Source organism: Littorina saxatilis, linkage group LG5 (genome assembly GCF_037325665.1).
Source record: "Littorina saxatilis isolate snail1 linkage group LG5, US_GU_Lsax_2.0, whole genome shotgun sequence".
Lineage (NCBI taxonomy): Eukaryota > Metazoa > Mollusca > Gastropoda > Littorinimorpha > Littorinidae > Littorina > Littorina saxatilis.
Genome location: NC_090249.1, coordinates 62435969 through 62459477, shown reverse-complemented (window position 1 = coordinate 62459477; position 23509 = coordinate 62435969). Strand labels below are relative to the sequence as shown.

At 46.0% G+C, this 23509-nt stretch overlaps 1 protein-coding gene across 1 annotated transcript in view; it reads right to left on the bottom strand.

Moving 5' to 3' along the window:
- The window catches only part of LOC138967663 (VWFA and cache domain-containing protein 1-like), a gene marked incomplete in the record, with an annotated part of 73038 nt that overhangs the window by 18946 nt on the left and 30583 nt on the right, over positions 1-23509 (bottom strand). Inside the window, 8 exon segments of the mRNA XM_070340302.1 lie at positions 91-214; positions 2660-2830; positions 4717-4849; positions 7576-7676; positions 9063-9200; positions 9400-9480; positions 11614-11749; positions 19215-19359. Coding sequence (XP_070196403.1) covers positions 91-214; positions 2660-2830; positions 4717-4849; positions 7576-7676; positions 9063-9200; positions 9400-9480; positions 11614-11749; positions 19215-19359 — 1029 coding nt within the window.

Below are 23509 nucleotides of genomic sequence, written 5' to 3'. Positions count from 1 at the left end.
ATTTATGTCTGTGTTTGTGAGGCGCTTAGAACTATTTTAGGATTTGCGTCATAAATATCTTCCTTATTATTATTTATTTTCCTTATTTACCTGAGCATGGTGTGCCTGACGATGTCGAAGCCAGGGTGCTGCTCGAAGTGGCGGATGTCTGTGTGCATGGGCTGCAGGGTGGTGCGCAGCGGGCGCTGGAAGGCCGGGTGCTGGATGGTGTAGCCTGCAACCACACACACAACACACTGTCACACAAATCCAACAACAGATTGACTGCAAACGTTTCAAAATTCAGAATAAAAAACCCAGAACTGTTACAGGTTATTGGAATGTTTCTTCTTCTTCTTCTTCTTCTTCGTTCATGGGCTTAGACTCCCACGTTCACTCATGTTTTTAGCACGAGTGGATTTTTACGTGTAAGACCATTTTTACCCCGGCATTCGGGCAGCATATGCCGATTTCGGGGGAATTGGAATGTTTAATTATTGACAAAACAAAATGTTACATTTACAATATGTCGATCTCAAAATCGTCGATAAATCTCACATGCAAGATGCCGGCCAGGTATATAGTGTTCATGGGTGGGACTGAAAATCGGCGATGAATCTCACATGCAAGATGCCGGCCAGGTATATAGTGTTCATGGGACTGAAAATCGTTGATGAATCTCACATGCAAGATGCCGGCCAGGTATATAGTGTTCATGGGACTGAAAATCGTTGATGAATCTCACATGCAAGATGCCGGCCAGGTATATAGTGTTCATGGGTGGGACTGAAAATCGGCGATGAATCTCACATGCAAGATGGCGGCCAGGTATATAGTGTTCATGGGACTGAAAATCGTTGATGAATCTCACATGCAAGATGCCGGCCAGGTATATAGTGTTCATGGGTGGGACTGAAAATCGGCGATGAATCTCACATGCAAGATGCCGGCCAGGTATATAGTGTTCATGGGACTGAAAATCGTCGATGAATCTCACATGCAAGATGCCGGCCAGGTATATAGTGTTCATGGGACTGAAAATCGTTGATGAATCTCACATGCAAGATGCCGGCCAGGTATATAGTAGTGTTCATGGGTGGGACTGAAAATCGGCGATGAATCTCACATGCAAGATGCCGGCCAGGTATATAGTGTTCATGGGACTGAAAATCGTTGATGAATCTCACATGCAAGATGCCGGCCAGGTATATAGTGTTCATGGGTGGGACTGAAAATCGGCGATGAATCTCACATGCAAGATGCCGGCCAGGTATATAGTGTTCATGGGACTGAAAATCGGCGATGAATCTCACATGCAAGATGCCGGCCAGGTATATAGTGTTCATGGGTGGGACTGAAAATCGTCGATGAATCTCACATGCAAGATGGCGGCCAGGTATATAGTGTTCATGGGACTGAAAATCGTCGATGAATCTCACATGCAAGATGCCGACCAGGTATATAGTGTTCATGGGTGGGACTGAAAATCGGCGATGAATCTCACATGCAAGATGGCGGCCAGGTATATAGTGTTAATGGGTGGGACTGAAAATCGGCGATGAATCTCACATGCAAGATGGCGGCCAGGTATATAGTGTTAATGGGTGGGACTGAAAATCGGCGATGAATCTCACATGCAAGATGCCGGCCAGGTATATAGTGTTAATGGGTGGGACCGAAAATCGGCGATGAATCTCACATGCAAGATGCCGGCCAGGTATATAGTGTTCATGGGTGGGACTGAAAATCGTCGATGAATCTCACATGCAAGATGCCGGCCAGGTATATAGTGTTCATGGGTGGGACTGAAAATCGTCGATGAATCTCACATGCAAGATGCCGGCCAGGTATATAGTGTTCATGGGACTGAAAATCGGCTGAAAGTGTGTGTGAGAGAGAGAGAGAGAGGTAATTAGAGAGAGAAAGTGTGTGTGTGAGAGAGAGACAGGTAATTAGAGAGAGAAAGTGTGTGTGAGAGAGAGAGAGGTAATTAGAGAGAGAAAGTGTGTGTGAGAGAGAGAGAGAGGTAATTAGAGAGAGAAAGTGTGTGTGAGAGAGAGAGAGAGGTAATTAGAGAGAGAAAGTGTGTGTGAGAGAGAGAGAGAGGTCATTAGAGAGAGAAAGTGTGTGAGAGAGAGAGAGAGAAAGTGTGTGTGAGAGAGAGGTAATTAGAGAGAGAAAGTGTGTGTAAGAGAGAGAGAGAGAAAGTGTGTATGAGAGAGAGAAAGTGTGTGTGAGAGAGAGAGAGAAAGTGTGTGAGAGAGAGGTCATTAGAGAGAAAAAGTGTGTGTGAGAGAGAGAGAGAGAAAGTGTGTGTGAGAGAGAGAGAAAGTGTGTGTGAGAGAGAGAGAGAGAGAAAGTGTGTGTGAGAGAGAGGTCATTAGAGAGAAAAAGTGTGTGTGAGAGAGAGAGAGAGAAAGAGAGAGAGAGAGGTAATTAGAGAGAGAAAGTGTGTGAGAGAGAGAGAGAGAAAGTGTGTGTGAGAGAGAGAGAGAGAAAGTGTGTGTGTGAGAGAGAAAGTGTGTGTGAGAGAGAGGTAATTAGAGAGAGAAAGTGTGTGTGAGAGAGAGAGAGAGAAAGTGTGTGTGAGAGAGAGAGAGAATGTGTGAGAGAAAGACAGTGACAGACAGAAAGAGTGCGAGATAAAGAGCGTCCATGTAGCGCCGTGAAAGATGGTCACCTTCAGTGGTGATGAGGAAGGCGTAGGACATGTCGTTGTTGTTGTAGTAGGTGATGTCCTGTACGATGTCCTCCATGTGGAGATCCACCCCCACCATCCCCATCAGCTCCAACCGCTCGGGGTGCGACACAGGGCTGTGGAAACACGGCTGACTGATGCTCAGCGTCAGGCCTGTAACAGAAACATTATCATTCAACCATTGTGACACTCCCATAGGGCTGTAACAGAAACATCATTCAACCACTGTGACACTCCCATAGGGCTGTAACAGAAACATCATTCAACCACTGTGACACTCCCATAGGGCTGTAACAGAAACATCATTCAACCACTGTGACATTCCCATAGGGCTGTAACAGAAACATCATTCAACCACAGTGACACTCCCATAGGGCTGTAACAGAAACATCATTCAACCACTGTGACACTCCCATAGGGCTGTAACAGAAACATCATTCAACCACTGCGACACTCCCATAGGGCTGTAACAGAAACATCATTCAACCACTGTGACACTCCCATAGGGCTGTAACAGAAACATCATTCAACCACCGTGACACTCCCATAGGGCTGTAACAGAAACATCATTCAACCACTGTGACACTCCCATAGGGCTGTAACAGAAACATCATTCAACCACTGTGACACTCCCATAGGGCTGTAACAGAAACATTATCAATCAACCACTGTGACACTCCCATAGGGCTGTAACAGAAACATCATTCAACCATTGTGACACTCCCATTGGGCTGTAACAGAAACATTATCAATCAACCACTGTGACACTCCCATAGGGCTGTAACAGAAACATTATCAATCAACCACTGACACTCCCATTGGGCTGTAACAGAAACATTATCAATCAACCACTGTGACACTCCCATAGGGCTGTAACAGAAACATTATCAATCAACCACTGTGACACTCCCATAGGGCTGTAACAGAAACATTATCAATCAACCACTGTGACACTCCCATTGGGAACCGGCATGGTTGGCCTAGTGGTAAGGCGTCCGCCCCGTAATCGGGAGGTCGTGGGTTCGAACCCCGGCCGGGTCATACCTAAGACTTTAAAATTGGCAATCTAGTGGCTGCTCCGTCTGGCGTCTGGCATTATGGGGTTAGTGCTAGGACTGGTTGGTCCGGTGTCAGAATAATGTGACTGGGTGAGACATGAAGCCTGTGCTGCGACTTCTGTCTTGTGTGTGGCGCACGTTATATGTCAAAGCAGCACCGCCCTGATATGGCCCTGCGTGGTCGGCTGGGCGTTAAGCAAACAAAACAAAACAAAAAACAAAAACTCCCATAGGGCTGTAACAGAAACATTATCATTCAACCATTGTGACACTCCCATTGGGCTGTAACAGAAACATTATCAATCAACCACTGTGACACTCCCATAGGGCTGTAACAGAAACATTATCAATCAACCACTGTGACACTCCCATAGGGCTGTAACAGAAACATTATCATTGAACCACTGTGACACTCCCATAGGGCTGTGGAAACACGGCTCGCAAAGCATTAGTTCTTTAAGACATTGAAACATAATCATTGTACCATTATTCAGCTCTCAGCCTTTTAACACACACACTGTTATGTGTCTCTCGCAATGAAGTTAAAACACAGCTGACTGATACTACATATCAGTGATGCAACACTTCACAACACCCCTTTCAATCTTTTTCCACTGCACATGACGTGTGTGTGTGTGTGTGTGTGTGCGAGGGTATGTGTGTATGTGTGTGTGTGTGTGTGTGTGTGTGTGTGTGTGCATGTGCATGTCTGCGTGCGTACATGAGTGCGTGCGTTTGCTTGCATGCGTGTGTGTGTGCGTGTGTGTGTGTTTAGCTGCACTCATTCATTCAGAATAGGTTAGCAAAGAGGTTAACCTCTTTGCATAAATTACACTTTAACGAGACATAAGACACCAATCACATTTGCAGACAGTAAACAGTGAAAGCCAGAAAGATGCAAGCAGCTTACCCCCATCATACAACAATAATGTGTATTTGCAGATAGATTGATACAAAAATAACAAAGAAACAGCAGCTTACCCCCATCAGCCTCATCCATGTAGGGGAGAGAGAAGACGGGGTCGTCCTGGGCCGTGCGGTTGAGCGGCAAGTAGAATCGACCCACGCTGGAACTCAGGTCTTGTGTGGAGTTGATGGCCATCATGATGCCTCTCTGTTGTCAACAACACAATCAGCGTTTACTTTCATTACATTACATTTCATTTACTTTATTATCCAGGCATGGGAATTGAAACAAGTCAAAAAGGCTGAAAATTTGTAAGTAATGGCAAAGTCGACGGCGCAAAGCGCCTAGCCCTGCTAGGGGGGTTCGGGGGCATGCCCCCCCGGAATTTTGTTTCTCCAAAGAACCCAAATGGTGCAATTTGGTGTCATCTAAGCTCCAAGTTTGCCATTAAATTCAGTTTTTAGAACCATTTTTGCCTCCCCCATTTATTTTTTCGGCGGACACTTTGGCTTTTTCGGCGGAACATAAAAAAATTCGGCTGAAATTTGCCTTTCGGCGGACAATTCCCATGCCTGATTATCCCTTTGCTGGGAAATTGGGGTCGCTTCCTCCCAGTTTGACAGCTAGCGGCAACAACAGTGGCACTACCCAGGTGTATGTGTATTTAAGGTGTAATAAGCCACATGCACTTATGGCAGAATGACCCAGGTCTTTTACAGCAGTCCCTCTCACGAACAGACACCCTTGGGCCATAGCAAACCTGTCCGTACATTGCAGGTTGCCGGTCACGGGAGGGGTGACCACACCACCCCCTCCCCCATACACTCACACAGAGACACACACACAACATGTTTGAGTCTATGCTAACCACTTCTTGTGGCTACTAAACGATAACATCCACCTCCTAATATTTTGTTAAACGTTCTGCAAAAAATGATTTGTATGAATGGTGTGGAAAAGAAGAGATAAAATAAATCCTCAAGGCAGTGAACGCACTCACCATGCACTGACATCATACGAAAGCAGCCACACAAACACAGCACAGAGGCAGGTGTGCAGATGCTTTGTGAGAATAAGCGTTGAAAACCAGTTTGAATAAAAACCAGTAGATAGAGCCGCATGTCATAATCATTCTTCTTGACTGCATGCCGATCTTGTGGCAGTGACTTTTCACTCTTCAGTCGGAAATACAGGTACACGTACACAACACCGCTCTCACTCTCCCTCACTGCCTACCCTAAGCCCTGACAACTGATCCTTGGAAATTGTTTGGAAGAGTACACCTCTCTATTTCTCTCCAATGCTCTTTCTGCTGACATGCAGTGACACCGGACACCCCACCGAGTTTAGCCAGCTACCCCCCTCCCCCCTCTCTCTCCCTCCCCCAGCCATGTACTGTTTGGTGCTGTGGCCAGAGAGGTGTCACCAGCTAATTCAGGCCAGCTGCACTGTTCACTCAGAGCAAAACCAGTTGACTGTGTCTAACTTTTGACAAAGCAACACAACTGAAGGGTTCACAGATTAGGTAACCGACTCACTGGTCAAGGCTGCGGGGAAACAAGAGTATCTTGTCAATGAAAGAGGTTACACACAGACACGCGATGCTGAGAACGGTGGCCGATTTTTCACTCTCTTTCTCGGAGGGCCTTCATCGACTGTGGCTTCTGTTGCTTACGTCCAACAGACAACAGGGTCTGGGTGGCTGAGTGGTAAACGCATTTGCCTCGGAAGCGAGAGGTTGCGAGTTCGACCCTGGGTCAGGGCGTTAGCAATTTTCTCCCCCCTTTCCTAACCTAGGTGGTGGGTTCAAGTGCTAGTCTTTTGGATGAGACGAAAAACCGAGGTCCCTTCGTGTACACTACATTGGGGTGTGCACGTTAAAGATCCCACGATTGACAAAAGGGTCTTTCCTGGCAAAATTGTATAGGCATAGATAAAAATGTCCACCAAATACCCGGGTGACTTGGAATAATAGGCCGTGAAAGGTGAATGCTCGCCCTAATAGGCTTGAGGTTTGCTGGCCGATGTGAATGCGTGATATATTGTGTAAAAAATTTCATCTCACATGGCATAAATAAATCCCTGCGCCTTGAATCCGTGGTCGAGATATGTGCGCGATATAAATTGCATAAAATAAATAAAATAAATAATAAGAATAAAGAGCATAGTGCAGTTTCATGTTGGCATCTTCGCATTTGAAAGCAAGAAAGTGAGAGTACTCCACTCCTGACCCAAGGGTACACGTGCACTCAAGTTGTCAGTGACTGCCATCACGCCTTTGCGGCTGTGACCTTTGTACCATGAGCCGGACTGCTCTGTTATCGATTTTGGTGTGGTGAAAATTTGACGATGGTCTGTCCGTACTTTGCAGGTATGACCTGCTGTTGGGACCGAAAATGAGTGTCCGTGTCCACGTTTTGCAGGTGTCCGTTTAAGGGGGGGCAAATATAGAAGGAAAACACTCCGTGCCGAGCAAATGTGTCCGTACATGTCAGGTGGCCGCTCACGCCGGGGGCCGTACATTGCAGGGACTGCTGTACGTGCAACTGTGGTGACACTAGGGTGGGACGTGGATACTGTCTCTGAGTCTGAACATAAAGTTGACCCATGTTTGTCCTAGCCTGGATTCAAACCAGTGACCCTAGGATCCCAAATCCAGTGCTCTACCAACTGAGATACCCAGTGTTACTGTCAGTGTTCACAACCAAGATACCCAGTGTTACTGTCAGTGTTCACAACCAAGAACTTCCACAGTCTCAAAACCAGAGTGACTTTTCTGACATTATGTAGAAGAGAACTGCTTAAATATAATGTTGTATACAGAATAGCTGCCTTGATGGCGCACAGACACCTGACTCACACTACACTAAAACACTGTCAGGTGTAACAGAAAGCCAAAATTTGTTTTTCAGTTTCATAGATGAGCGACTCACCACGACCGGTGTCTTGAGGCGGTACTTGACGTCGTACTTGGCAAAGTTCTGGTAGGCGATGTCCTGCATGAAGCTCTTCTCGTACATGATGGGCTTGCCATCTGCAATGTCACAACACACAACATCAATATCAACTGTCACAACACACAACGTCAATATCAACTGTCACAACACACAACATCAATATCAACTGTCACAACACACAACATCAATATCAACTGTCACAACACACAACATCAATATCAACTGTCACAACACACAACATCAATATCAACTGTCACAACACACAACATCAATATCAACTGTCACAACACACAACGTCAATATCAACTGTCACAACACACAACGTCAATATCAACTGTCACAAAATACCAACTGTCACACAAACACACCGATGCAAGGTCAAAATTATAGTGTTGTTCTCAGGCATTGAGACACATACTTATTTTATGTGACTCTTGGCCGATCGACTGGCAGATAGTTTTGAGATGTATGAGCTCTTTTGACGGACCATTTGTTTTTGTAGCAAGGACAATTGACCTATACATATTTTCAGTCCAGATTCAACTGACCTATTGTCCTCTTAGTCTGGGAATAACTCCAAAACTGTAGCACTCAGTTAAAACCGCTGTTAATGTGCTTACATGAGCTGACTCCACAAAATCATGCCTTTTGAAAAAATTAAAAATCCACCTCATTCCCTCAACATAACACCTTCCACACACAAGCTAGTGATTCTACTCGGTGTTTACTTGAAAAGGTAATACAGTAAAATAACAATACTAATGTCATACAATACATACAGAAATTACACAGGCAGCAGTTCAAACAAATAATAATAAAAATAATGTATAATATTTCTAGAGCGCATATACCCAGGGTTAAACCTTGCTCAGAGAACAAACAACAGATGTCCAGAGAACAAACAACAGATGTCCAGAGAACAAACAACAGATGTCCAGAGAACAAACAACAGATGTCCAGAGAACAAACAACAGATGTCCAGAGAACAAACAACAGATGTCCAGAGAACAAACAACAGATGTCCAGAGAACAAACAACAGATGTCCAGAGAACAAACAACAGATGTCCAGAGAACAAACAACAGATGTCCAGAGAACAAACAACAGATGTCCAGAGAACAAACAACAGATGTCCAGAGAACAAACAACAGATGTCCAGAGAACAAACAACAGATGTCCAGAGAACAAACAACAGATGTCCAGAGAACAAACAACAGATGTCCAGAGAACAAACAACAGATGTCCAGAGAACAAACAACAGATGTCCAGAGAACAAACAACAGATGTCCAGAGAACAAACAACAGATGTCCAGAGAACAAACAACAGATGTCCAGAGAACAAACAACAGATGTCCAGAGAACAAACAACAGATGTCCAGAGAACAAACAACAGATGTCCAGAGAACAAACAACAGATGTTCAGACGACAAAAGTGTGCAGGCAAGTTAGAGGTGGATGACGTACCGTCAATGACAGCGTAGGTGTTGATGATGACCTTGTGACCTGTGCGAGCGTTGTGCAGAGACACCACGTCCATCACCTCACGCGCATCAGTCAGCGATGACAGCAACCCCCGACTCACATACAGGATCATGGCGTTGTCTGCAACACGCACACACAACATGCATCTTCAAGTTACATCATGGCAACACAATATACATGTTACAACAGCATCAGTCAGCGATGACAGCAACCCCCGACTCACATGGCCAATAACAATGTCAACAGACACAAGAGTATGTAGCAACACAAATCATGACTACACAATAGCACTTTAGTCGTGCCTCAAGGGCTGGCCTACCTGAGAGCGTGCTTCCGTTCAGCAGGACGTCCTCGATCATCTCAAAGGCCGTCAGGAAACCCAGAGAGTGGTTGGTGGTGGCTGCAATACAAAGTAGATGTTGTGTTGTAAGGTATTTGTTACATTATTTTGCTAGAATGTCAATGTATTTAATATTCAAATAGTGTTTTTTTATTCATAGTTAATATGTAAAGCACGGAGAGCACAGATTCCTGTGGTTTACTCTATATCAGGGATGTTGCTTTTGTTGATTCATACCTATAGGACAAATGTCCTGAGTTCTTCAGCATCAATAGGACATTTGACCGCTTTCAGAAAGTGTAATAGGACATTATGAATTTGCGCCAAACAGCTTATAACACATTCCATGGAATTGTTCCAAAGTCATGCGCCCACACACACACGCACACACACACACACACCCACGCGCGCGCGCTGTAGAACACACACATAATATAGTAAAGACATCAACACAGTGTGCGTATAATGTTGTATTTGTTTAGTTTCAAAGAAACCACACAAAAAAACCAACAAGAACAACTTTAGAGCTCTTACTTTGATTACAAACTGCATGATTTGGATAAAAGTTGAAAAACAAAATGATCGGTTTGATCTAATGCTGATCTTTTGCAGGCTTTAGGTTTTTTTTCAGCGGCATAATTCAGTGCTTCGTCTCGTATCGAAAACAAAAGCAGACGACAAATTTAGTCAGTTGGAGTTGTCTCCCGTACTCCTGTAGCATGCACTGATCTAAAAATAATCCACTATTTTTAGATCAGTGCGCTGCACCGAGACGGTTATACCCAAACGGCGCATATCGCAAACGGTTCGGGAATTCCCGACAAAAGAAAAGATCCGCACGCGGCACTGGCAACTTCAGTGTCAGCTGAACACGAGAGCGTTCGGTCTTTTAGAAGATTTGTATCTTGAAATGAAAATTAACGAATATCGCGCTGTCCGAAGGAATGGAGTACATATCGGACAATGACCACGCTCAGGCTAAAACGATAGGACATCTGACCGACATGCGGCAATGTGAATCGGACATTTGGGGATTTTCATCGTTATATGTCCGATGTCCGACGCCTAACGACATCCCTGCTATATAAGCTGTCATTATTAATATTATTATCAGCCCTCAACACACACAGCCCTCAACACACACAGTCCTCAACACACACACAGTTTCATTGTGGAGTCAACACTAATGGCACAACAGGAAGCAGTCTTTACTCAGTGTTGCAGGATATATTCAAAATCTCAGTTCTCTGCCTTAGCGAGTCAAGGTCAGTACACTGGAATCTCTCTTTTAACACCCTGTTTTCTCATATTATTTCAGGTCTTACAAGGGAGTTCCACTGTGTGGTTTTCACTGTGCTCTGTAGCAACACACTGTGCTCTGTAGCAACACACTGTGCTCTGTAGCAACAAACTGTGCTCTGTAGCAACAAACTGTGCTCTGTAGCAACAAACTGTGGTCTGTAGCAACAAACTGTGCTCTGTAGCAACACACTGTGCTCTGTAGCAACACACTGTGCTCTGTAGCAACACACTGTGCTCTGTAGCAACACACTGTGCTCTGTAGCAACACACTGTGCTCTGTAGCAACAAACTGTGCTCTGTAGCAACAAACTGTGGTCTGTAGCAACAAACTGTGGTCTGTAGCAACAAACTGTGCTCTGTAGCAACAAACTGTGCTCTGTTGCAACAAACTGTGCTCTGTAGCAACACACTGTGCTCTGTAGCAACACACTGTGCTCTGTAGCAACACACTGTGCTCTGTAGCAACACACTGTGCTCTGTAGCAACACACTGTGCTCTGTAGCAACACACTGTGCTCTGTAGCAACACACTGTGCTCTGTAGCAACACACTGTGCTCTGTAGCAACACACTGTGCTCTGTAGCAACACACTGTGCTCTGTAGCAACACACTGTGCTCTGTAGCAACACACTGTGCTCTGTAGCAACACACTGTGCTCTGTAGCAACACACTGTGCTCTGTAGCAACAACCTGTGGTCATTCTCAACAAGTAGTTTGAAATTCATGTATGTGTGTTGAAAACTTAAAAAAAAATGTACAAATTTATTTTGCTGAATATCACTATTTGATTTGGCATTGTGTACAGAATCATTTATTTGTGTATGTTTGATAAGTTTCATCATTATTATTACTATTATTATCATTACTATTATTATGAAAGTGTAGCACTCACTGTCCTGTTTCTCGAGACTGTCGATGAACTTGCTGAAGTAGAATCGCGTCTCAAAGGTCGCCGGGACCAGGGTGTGAGGCAGACAGGGGTCGGAGCGGGGGTACACCGGCTTGTTGGACAGTCCAATCACACCGATCTGATAACACAACACACACATAACAACATCATGGGGTCATCATAATACACAGGGTCGGAGCGGGGATACACCGGCTTGTTGGACAGTCCGATCACCCCGATCTGACCACACAACAGATATATATTGTCATCATGGGGTCATCATAATACACAGGGTCGGAGCGGGGATACACCGGCTTGTTGGACAGTCCGATCACCCTGATCTGACCACACAACAGATATATATTGTCATCATGTACATCTGAATGACCTCACTGAATGAAGTTAGGCTACATGAGTGTCTTGCACATGGATGTGCTGATGGAAGGGAGACAGACAGACAGACAGACAGACAGACAGACAGACAGACAGACAGACAGGCGCTTAGAACTATTTCAGGACTTGCGCCATATAAGTATCCTCATTATTATTATTATAATTACTATTATTATTATGATGATGTTACTATATGCTGTGACACCATTAAGCAATCACTTTTTAGTTAGATTCATTGGGCTGCAGATGGATGTGAGCTAAACCATTGCAACGGTTGTGAAGAGCGCTCAAAGGGGAATCCCTCATGATACTGACAATCTGCGTTATTCCTTCAAGAAATACCAACATCACAGAACTGGCTGCTAAAGCTCTTAACCATTAAACCATAAGTACACTGCCCATTAAAAGGAACACAGAGAGAGAGAGAGAGAGAGAGAGAGAGAGAGAGAGAGAGAGAGAGAGAGAGAGAGAGAGAGAGAGAGAGAGAGAGAGAGAGAGAGAGAGAGAGAGAGAGAGAGAGAGAGAGGTGGAGAGAGAGGTGGAGAGAGAGGTGGAGAGAGGTGGAGAGAGGTGGAGACAGAGAGAGAGAGACAGAGACAGAGAGAGAGAGACAGAGAAATAAAGGGGAGGGGAGGGGAGGGGGAGACAGGGCATGACAAAGGGACAAGAAGAGAGGGAGAGAGGTCTGGCAAGGAAGCAGGGGACAATAAAACCGTCAAACTTGTGGCTTTCAACTCAGCCGCTGGCAAGCCTCATTTGCATACTGGCATAATATGATAACATCAACTTGAACAATCCCCACACTTGTACACAGCCTCCTACCGCTTTCCTTCTTATCCTTTCAACCTGTACGCAAAACTGCCTTTCTTTTTCAACACAAAACACACAGTGAGTCCTCTCCACAGCAAAACCTCCCTGAGTCATAAAAATATCTGACTAAATAGACCGGATTTTTAAACAGAAAATTAAGTCAAAGATCGGAAGTAATTGCAACAGAATTTTTTTCTCGCGAAACGTCATCACAAATGGGTTACAAATCATATATAAAAAAAGTAGAAAGACACCTGTTTCCAAAACTGAATAATTAGCATGTGATGACGTCATGTTCGCCACAGACACTCAATATCAAAGCCAAATGCAAGGTAGTACTCCTGAAACACTCTGTTCCAGAGGCATCGTTAAAAGATCCAAACTTATAATAGAAATAATAAAATCTATTCTGTCAACGACACATTTTTGTCAAATACGTCACATCCGGTGTGCTGATGACGTCATAATAGACACGAAGAACAGAAAATCCTTTTTTCGAGCCGACCCGTACCCTAGCCGAGTAGCACCTCGTTCTGAACGTATTTGCGTATTATGCTGATTTAAAACAGAAATCAGCAAAAGAGAAAACACTGTACAGAACTGTCTGCAAAAAACTAATTCGTTGCAGATTTGTGCAGATGTTAAATTGTAGCGGGTCCACTTGAGCTGTTCATGCTTTTGTAGAAGGAGACGAAAAATGGTCAGCATTAATTGTTCATCTGGCTGCATCTCATATACACATATAATTAAGAGTCAGTATCCAGCGGCAATACCACATCCATATCTTCAGCAAGATCAGGCAGCCCAAAGACACTGGGAATATCAAGCAGGTCACTGTCAAGTTCTTCGAAAGATGGAGAGTTGGTGCAGCTTAACCCCTTACATCCTCCACACGCCACAGAGCACACCAACCCATGCTTTCTGCAAGTGCAGCGTTTTGACTGACAGTCCTTCTTGCAGTTGCATCTGACCACTCTTAACAGCGCTTCTGGTGCAGGGGGTAGGTCTGTCGTTCGCGGTTCTAGCTGCTGTCCAGCCGATAGGTGCCATCCCCACTCTTCGGGTGCAAGATCAGCTCATTTGGGTGTGAAACCCTCCCAGACGCAGGACTAAGGAATGCAGGTCACTGTGAAGGGGCTCACTGTTGACAATGACCTTTGCCCTCCACCACAGGGGCTGGTCAAACGTCAGTACTGGTGTCACGTTGTTCTTTTTAGCCAACGAAGTCACGAAGAGGAGCGTTGAGTACACACAGCTCATGTTGGTTGGGTCCATGTCTATCATTGGGAGAAAGGTGATTGCACTTCGTCCTGGATATTGGCCATCACAGACTGCCTGCATTGTTCCAGACCACCCTGGGCGGGGAGATCGCAGAGGCCATGAAACTTTCCACACCAAGTCCAGTTTTTTCCTGTCGTCGTTGGTACTGAAGTCGTGCAGCAGTTCATACACCAAGGAGAGACTGATCGTGGAGGGGTCAAAATAGCGCACTGGAATCGAACCGACGCCCATCAAACTTTTGTTGGTCACCCGTTGGTCTCTTCGAATGGAATTGTGCTGCTTTCGGCAGGGCGTGGCAGATGCTATTATTCCCATGCCATGGAAAGTACCTGTCCCGTCCAGAGTCCGAATGTTGTGGTCCACGTTGTCCGCTACGAACTGAATTCGGCTGTCAGGAACAGTACCGTAGAGATCAACTCCTTGAGAAACTGCCGCACATTGTTCAAATCGCCTGACCTCAGCGTACGAAGAACAGAACCCAAGCTTGTTGACATGCTCAACGATAAATTTGGAGCCAAACAAGTGATGAAGATCCACAGCCAGTCCTACCTGAAGAGGCGCGAGGAGTATTTTCGGTCTTGCTGCCTGAGCTAAGGCCTGTCCAATGGCAGCAACTTTGATGTCAGGTTCTTTTTTCTCGTGGAGGAGTGTTTTCAGAAATAGGACCAAGGAGGGCGGAAGATACTGTAAATTTGAAGGCAGATCTCCTATCTGTGTTGGGGAAGGGTATGTCTCCTTCGACGATATCATGTCTTTGATGTCTGCAAGAAGAAGCTTAGATGCTGTCTTGATTATACGAATCTTTTCTGCAGCAACATCTTTTTTCCTGGCAGCTTCGGAAAATTGTTTCAAGATCTTTTCAGCTGTTGAACGAAAAGTGACCACATTTGCCTTTCCTTGGGTGCTGGTGATGATGACTGCCCCTCCAAAATGATCCAGTAGCTTCGTTTTCATGTGTCTTTCTGTGTATGGGTCAGCTTCTGTGAGATGGTCCAGCATTTTTTTTGCAAAGGTCCCCCAGGGTTGTCTGTTCATCATCGTTTTCTTCCAAGTATTTGGCAACCCTGAGAAACGCTTTGTTTCGTTCCTCGACTGCTGGTCTTCCAGGCCTCCCGATATCATCACAATTCATGCTATTACTGTCGCTGCGAAAAGCCAGTGGAACATTCCTCTTTGTTCGAAAGTTGACTCTACACTGATGGTGATACATTGCGTCGTAGGCATGCAGATCTAGGGCATAATGTATACGCATGCGTACAGTTTCGGCCCACTTGTCACCTTCTCCCCGATGTGAGCATACTAGCAGCAGTTTTTCCTGGAAGTTGAAGGTGCGGACAGAAAACACTGAAATTCCTTTTTTTGCATCACTTTTTGCTGGCAGCCCACAAAACAAGCAGTCATTTCTTATGTCAAATTTTGCTTTGCTAGAACGCAGACTGACCGTCGATATTTCTTGCTGTGATTCTGCTTCATCTCGTTTTCTCTTCAAGTCACGCTTGATTACATTTGTATTACAGTAATTGTAACGGCATGACCTGTGCACCACCTGACCAACTACAAACTGAAGTCCATCGCATCTGCTCTGACTTGCTTTCAGAAGACCTGAACCCCCTTTTCCGTTTGCATTACTGGGTCCTCTCCGTCCTTCACGGAATGTTCGCATAGAGCGCAAGTTTGGTTTTCAGCAGAAAAAGTACCTGTATGTTGAGAAGGGATACAAAAAAAAAGTACTAGAACTGACACAGTCTATTTTCAAACCGACACTAACACACAGAGAGAGAGAGAGAGAGAGAGAGAGAGAGAGAGAGAGAGAGAGAGAGAGAGAGAGAGAGAGAGAGAGAGAGAGAGAGAGAGAGAGAGAGAGAGAGAGAGAGAGAGAGAGAGAGAGAGAGAGAGAGAGAGAGAGAGAGAGAGGAGAGAGAGAGAGAGAGAGAGAGAGAGAGAGAGAGAGAGAGAGAGAGAGAGAGAGAGAGAGAGAGAGAGAGAGAGAGAGAGAGAGAGAGAGAGAGAGAGAGAGAGAGAGAGAGAGAGAGGAGAGAGAGAGAGAGAGAGAGAGAGAGAGAGAGAGAGAGAGAGAGAGAGAGAGAGAGAGAGAGAGAGAGAGAGAGAGAGAGAGAGAGAGAGAGAGAGAGAGAGAGAGAGAGAGAGAGAGAGAGAGAGAGAGAGAGAGAGAGAGAGAGAGAGAGAGAGAGAGAGAGAGAGAGAGAGAGAGAGAGAGAGAGAGAGAGAGAGAGAGAGAGAGAGAGAGAGAGAGAGAGAGAGAGAGAGAGAGAGAGAGAGAGAGAGAGAGAGGAGAGAGAGAGAGAGAGAGAGAGAGAGAGAGAGAGAGAGAGAGAGAGAGAGAGAGAGAGAGAGAGAGAGAGAGAGAGAGAGAAGGAGAGAGAGAGAGAGAAAGAGACTGAGAGAGAGAGAAAGAGAGAGAGAGAGAAAGAAAAAGAGACAGACAGACACAGACAGACAGACAGACAGAGAAAGAGAGAAAGACACACACAGAGAGACAGACATACCGCCTGCCAGCCAGACAGTACACGGAAAGAAACAGAGAGAGAGAGGGAGAGAGAGAGAGGGAGAGAGAGAGAGAGAGGGAGAGAGAGAGACATACAGCCAGCCAGACAGTACACGGAAAGAAACAGAGAGAGAGAGGGAGAGAGAGAGAGGGAGAGAGAGAGAGAGAGAGAGAGAGAGAGAGAGAGAGAGAGAGAGAGGGAGAGAGAGAGACATACAGCCAGCCAGACAGTACACGGAAAGAAACAGAGAGAGAAAGAGAGAGAGACAGAGACAGAGTTGGAGAGGAAGGGCAATAATAAGAAATTAAACATACACCAATGTTAAAACCTCGAATATCATTTCCTGAGCAATTAGAAAGCGCTCGCTCGTCTACGAGAAATAAAGCCAGTAACCATCAACCGAACATTGTGGCGTGACATGCGTTCCATACAAAAGTCTGCGAGTCAATCGAACTGACCATGCTTTTCCTGTTCGTTCAAACTCTCATAATAGCAGTATTTATCAAACAGCTGTTTAATGCATCAAAGCAATGTATTTACGTATTCACAAAGTAAAACGCTTACCTGTAACTGTGTTTTTGTGGGGAAAATCTTCATTAAATTCAGAACCACCGCCCGACGCCATTGTCTGTTTACCGGATGCATTCCGCCCTTTGACCTTGGACATTCCAGGGCGCGGTCTGCAACCATGCGGTTTCCGTGTACGGCTAGCCACGATTGCCAGAAGTACATTTTTGTAGGAAATGCGTATAGAATTTATTAGATTAGAGCATCTAAATCCTTCTACTTTTTTCTACTTTTTGGATATGTTATTGCTTGATCATTTTTTTACAAATTGCAGAAGGTTTCATTTCTGTTGCAATTACTTCTTATCTGAAAATGGGTTCTTTACCACGCTAAAATTGCAATCCCTCCTTGCTTAAAATGCTGTCAGATGAAAGAATTCCCCTCCTTACTGTTGCTGTCCCCCTCCCTCTTCAACCCAAAGCCTCCTCACACTTTCTTTCTTTCTTTATTTGGTGTTTAACGTCGTTTTCAACCGTTCAAGGTGCCTCCTCACACACTTTCACAAAAGGAGAAGAAAAATGTTCACTTTAGTCACGCTGTATTTTATGACATTTCTGGGTGAAAGGGGCACAAAGCAGCCTGGAACTGCCGCTGTCATATCTAGTCACGTCCATCTGATATAATAAAAAAAATCAACAACCCCACAGTTGTTATTCTAATCACCTTTGTTATAAATGGTTCCTACAAATCTCTCATTTAGTTGTTATAAATGGTTCCTACAAATCTCTCATTTAGTTGTTATAAATGGTTCCTACAAATCTCTCATTTAGTTTCATTCACTCCATTATCCTACTGCTGGCAAATTCGGGTCGCTTCCTCCCGGTGGAAAGCTAGCAGCAACAAGAGTGGCTTCCTCCCGGTGGAAAGCTAGCAGCAACAAGAGTGGCTTCCTCCCGGTGGAAAGCTAGCAGCAACAAGAGTCGCTTCCTCCCGGTGGAAAGCTAGCAGCAACAAGAGTCGCTTCCTCCCGGTGGAAAGCTAGCAGCAACAAGAGTCGCTTCCTCCCGGTGGAAAGCTAGCAGCAACAAGAGTGGCTTCCTCCCAGTGGAAAGCTAGCAGCAACAAGAGTCGCTTCCTCCCAGTGGAAAGCTAGCAGCAACAAGAGTTGCTTCCTCCCAGTGGAAAGCTAGCAGCAACAAGAGTTGCTTCCTCCCAGTGGAAAGCTAGCAGCAACAAGAGTCGCTTCCTCTCGGTGGAAAGCTAGCAGCAACATGAGTCGCTTCCTCCCGGTGGAAAGCTAGCAGCAACAAGAGTCGCTTCCTCCCGGTGGAAAGCTAGCAGCAACAAGAGTCGCTTCCTCCCGGTGGAAAGCTAGCAGCAACAAGAGTCGCTTCCTCCCGGTGGAAAGCTAGCAGCAACAAGAGTCGCTTCCTTCCAGTGGAAAGCTAACAGCAACAAGAGTCGCTTCCTTCCAGTGGAAAGCTAACAGCAACAAGAGTCGCTTCCTTCCAGTGGAAAGCTAACAGCAACAAGAGTCGCTTCCTTCCAGTGGAAAGCTAACAGCAACAAGAGTCGCTTCCTTCCAGTGGAAAGCTAGCAGCAACAAGAGTCGCTTCCTTCCAGTGGAAAGCTAACAGCAACAAGAGTCGCTTCCTCCCGGTGGAAAGCTAGCAGCAACAAGAGTCGCTTCCTCCCGGTGGAAAGCTAGCAGCAACAAGAGTGGCTTCCTCCCGGTGGAAAGCTAGCAGCAACAAGAGTGGCTTCCTCCCGGTGGAAAGCTAGCAGCAACAAGAGTGGCTTCCTCCCGGTGGAAAGCTAGCAGCAACAAGAGTCACCCTACCCAGCTGTGTGCGTGTTTAGGTGAAATCAGCCACCTGCACTAAAGGCAGAATGACCGAGGTCTCTATATGTCACCATGGTGACAAGGGGGAAGGACATGAATATTGTCTCTGAGTCTGCACATAAAAGTGACCCATGTCTGTCCCGGTCGGGATTCGAACCTGTGACCTTAGGATCACAAGTCCAGTGCTCTACCAACTGAGCTAACCGGCCACCTCAATCTGTTAGAACCATGATGATGGTGAATTGACAGAAGCGGTGACATACCCTGTCGTTGTCGGAGAAGGAGTCGATGAGGTGCTTGGCGATGGCCTTGGCGGTGCGGAGCTGTGTGACGCTCATGGAGTTGCCGTGGTCCATCATGATCACCACGTGCTTCCTCTGCGGCTGGATGGTGGACAGAAACACGTCCCTGAAACACACAGTCATTTTCATTACTTTATTGTTCCATCGCTGGGAAATTCGGGTCGCTTCCTCCCAGTGGAAAGCTAGCAGCAACAGAGTGGCGCTACCCAGGTGTGTGCGTGTTCAGGTGTAATCAGCCACCTGCACTTATGGCAGAATGACCGAGGTCTTTTACGTGCCACAGTGGTGACACGGGGGTGGAATATGGTTACATGGATACCGTTTCTGAGTCTGCATATAAAGTTGACCCATGTCCGTACCTTCCCGGATCAGTGACCTTCAGTATTATACGTCCAGTCATCAGAGAGCGGGAGAGACACAGAGAGATGGTGATGGAATTTTGTTCATTAAAATGTCTGTTCCACACTCACTGCGCATACATACACACAAACATGGCAATTTATATTAGAAGAGAGAGAGAGAGAAAGATGCTAATAGGCTTTCACAATTACCAGAGAGATGTCAAGAGGGAGATGGAGACACACATTCAGGAAGTACATGTAACAAAGAACACAGGACAGGGGGAGAGGCAGGAAACCATTGACTCTTTGATAGTTGTCAAACTTTGGAAACAATTTGGTAAGTGTACCAAAACAGCCACCCCACACTAACACCATACAGATGCAAGGCGGAAACACTTGAGTCTCCTGCCGTCTTTCTCTCTCCCGCCCGCCCAATGAAAGGTACATTAGCTGCATTAAAACCCGCATCATGCTGTTCTGCAAATGGTTTGCTTTGAACCACCCACTGCTACAGGAAAAGCCAGCAGCGATAAAAAAGTAGCCATGTAGGGATAAGTCCATTTTGCTGATTTTGTGGGCTGATACCCACATACCTAGCATAAGTGGTGAGTTACATAGTGTTTCTGTGTGAGTTACATGGTGTTTCTGTGTGAGTTACACGGTGTTTCTGTGTGATGTGTTTCTGTGTGAGTTACATGGTGTTTCTGTGTGAGTTACATGGTGTTTCTGTGTGAGTTACATGGTGTTTCTGTGTGTATGTTACATGGTGTTTCTGTGTGAGTTACACGGTGTTTCTGTGTGAGTTACATGGTGTTTCTGTGTGAGTTACATGGTGTTTCTGTGTGAGTTACATGGTGTTTCTGTGTGAGTTACATGGCGTTTCTGTGTGTTACATGGTGTTTCTGTGTGTGTAATTACATGGTGTTTCTGTGTGAGTTACATGGTGTTTCTGTGTGAGTTACATGGTGTTTCTGTGTGTGTAATTACATGGTGTTTCTGTGTGAGTTACATGGTGTTTCTGTGAGTTACATGGTGTCTCTGTGTGAGTTACACGGTGTTTCTGTGTGAGTTACATGGTGTTTCTGTGTGAGTTACATGGTGTTTCTGTGTGTGTTACATGGTGTTTCTGTGTGTGTTACAATGGTGTTTCTGTGTGAGTTACATGGTGTTTCTGTGAGAGTTACATGGTGTTTCTGTGAGAGTTACATGGTGTTTCTGTGTGAGTTACATGGTGTTTCTGTGTGTGCTTGAGCTTGTTTCTGTTTTCAGTGTGAGTGTGTTTCTGTTTTCTGTGTGAGTTTGTTTCTGTCTTCTGTGCAAGTTTGTTTCTGTTTTCTGTGTGAGTTTGTTTCTGTTTTCTGTGTGAGTTTGTTTCTGTCTTCTGTGCAAGTTTGTTTCTGTTTTCTGTGTGAGTTTGTTTCTGTCTTCTGTGCAAGTTTGTTTCTGTTTTCTGTGTGAGTTTGTTTCTGTTTTCTGTGCAAGTTTGTTTCTGTTTTCTGTGTGAGTTTGTTTCTGTTTTCTGTGCAAGTTTGTTTCTGTTTTCTGTGTGAGTTTGTTTCTGTTTTTGGTGTGAGTTTGTTTCTGTCTTCTGTGCAAGTTTGTTTCTGTTTTTGGTGTGAGTTTGTTTCTGTCTTCTGTGCAAGTTTGTTTCTGTTTTCTGTGTGAGTTTGTTTCTGTCTTCTGTGTGAGTTTGTTTCTGTTTTCTGTGTGGTTTTTCGGTTGTGCTGTAGGTTACACATACACGCAGGTCTCTAAATGATTCTGGCCACCCCTCTATGGCAATAAGCTTTAAGGAAAGATGAACCCTGACTGATGGAATGGAGAAGTGAGCGTTGCACTACATGGCCTTTATTTACATACATGCCCCCCCCCCCCCCCCCACTAATCACTCTTCATATTCTGACAGACTAAATATGGTTTCTGCTCATTTGATGGATTTCCTTTATCATTATGTTTTGTAGAATCAAGTCATCAACGACTTGATCAAAAGTCTTTTCTCACTCTCTCAAACCGCTCCCTTCTTTCCCTTCTTTCCAAGACAAAACCAGAATTGAGAACTGTTCAGGTTAATAGTAACGCTGTACACGGTTAATTCCACTTTATTTCTTTCCTGCCCTACTTCTAGTTCTATCAAGATCTGCATCAAAATTGCTCTCACATTCGATCCTAAACACTTCCCTCTTTCCTAGCTCCCTGCTCTCTCTCTCGCTAATCCCTCGATAGGTGTGTGCGAGTAGTGTTTGCATGGCCGCGGGGAGAGGGAGAGTGTTTTGTGCCTACCAGCGGCGCGAGCCCTTTGATGTATTGTCTTCACAGCACACTCTGTATGCCGCGCTCACACTGGCGCTCGTTTCTATTGCTGCTTTGCGTGTTGCCGGACAAAGAGGGAGGGGGAGAGGGGGAGAGAGAGAGAGTGTGTGTGTGTGTGTGAGAGAGAGAGAGAGAGAGAGAGAGAGTGTGTGTGTGTGTTGTGTGGCATAGCAATACTGTGGCCACCACTCGCTGCATCTAAATGAGGGTCAATATCATTCCACCTCAAGTCACTAAGTAAGAGTCTGGTCTCTGCCATGTCTGATTCCAGTCGTTCCCAGGTCTCCTCACAGCGTGTGTGTTGTTCGCAGACGATCAGATAGATGGACAAGACAGACAGGCAAAAGGCAGGCAGGCGAACCGAACCGATTGACATAGAAAGGGTCCTAGTGGTCTAAAGCAAGGATCGGCCAGGGTCATGGTCTAAGGATATAATACCGTTGTAAACGTTTAGTCTCTGCGAACAAACCAAACACAGACAGACAGACAAGAAGGCAGGCAGACAGACAGACATACAGAGAACACAGGCAGACAGAGAACACAGACAGACAGAGAAGACAGGCGGGCAGGCAGACAGGGAGACGGAGGAAGTGCATGGGCGGCAGGCAATGCACGTGACGATCGATATTGAGAGAGGCCTTTCGTGGCGTCACCACATCAAAGCCCTCTCTCTTCATCGCAGCCTCTCTACCCCGTCATCACACCCTTGCACACAGCCTCTCTACCCCGTCATCACACCCTTGCACACAGCCTCTCTACTGCGTCATCACACCCTTGCACACAGCCTCTCTACCCCGTCATCACACCCTTGCACACAGCCTCTCTACCCCGTCATCACACCCTTGCACACAGCCTCTCTACTGCGTCATCACACCCTTGCACACAGCCTCTCTACCCCGTCATCCCACCCTTGCACACAGCCTCTCTACCCCGTCATCCCACCCTTGCACACAGCCTCTCTACCCCGTCATCCCACCCTTGCACACAGCCTCTCTACCCCGTCATCCCACCCTTGCACACAGCCTCTCTACCCCGTCATCCCACCCTTGCACACAGCCTCTCTACCCCGTCATCCCACCCTTGCACACAGCCTCTCTACCCCGTCATCCCACCCTTGCACACAGCCTCTCTACTGCGTCATCACACCCTTGCACACAGCCTCTCTACCCCGTCATCACACCCTTGCACACAGCCTCTCTACCCCGTCATCACACCCTTGCACACAGCCTCTCTACCCCGTCATCACACCCTTGCACACAGCCTCTCTACCCCGTCATCCCACCCTTGCACACAGCCTCTCTACCCCGTCATCCCACCCTTGCACACAGCCTCTCTACCCCGTCATCACACCCTTGCACACAGCCTCTCTACCCCGTCATCCCACCCTTGCACACAGCCTCTCTACCCCGTCATCCCACCCTTGCACACAGCCTCTCTACCCCGTCATCCCACCCTTGCACACAGCCTCTCTACCCCGTCATCCCACCCTTGCACACAGCCTCTCTACCCCGTCATCACACCCTTGCACACAGCCTCTCTACCCCGTCATCACACCCTTGCACACAGCCTCTCTACCCCGTCATCCCACCCTTGCACACAGCTTCT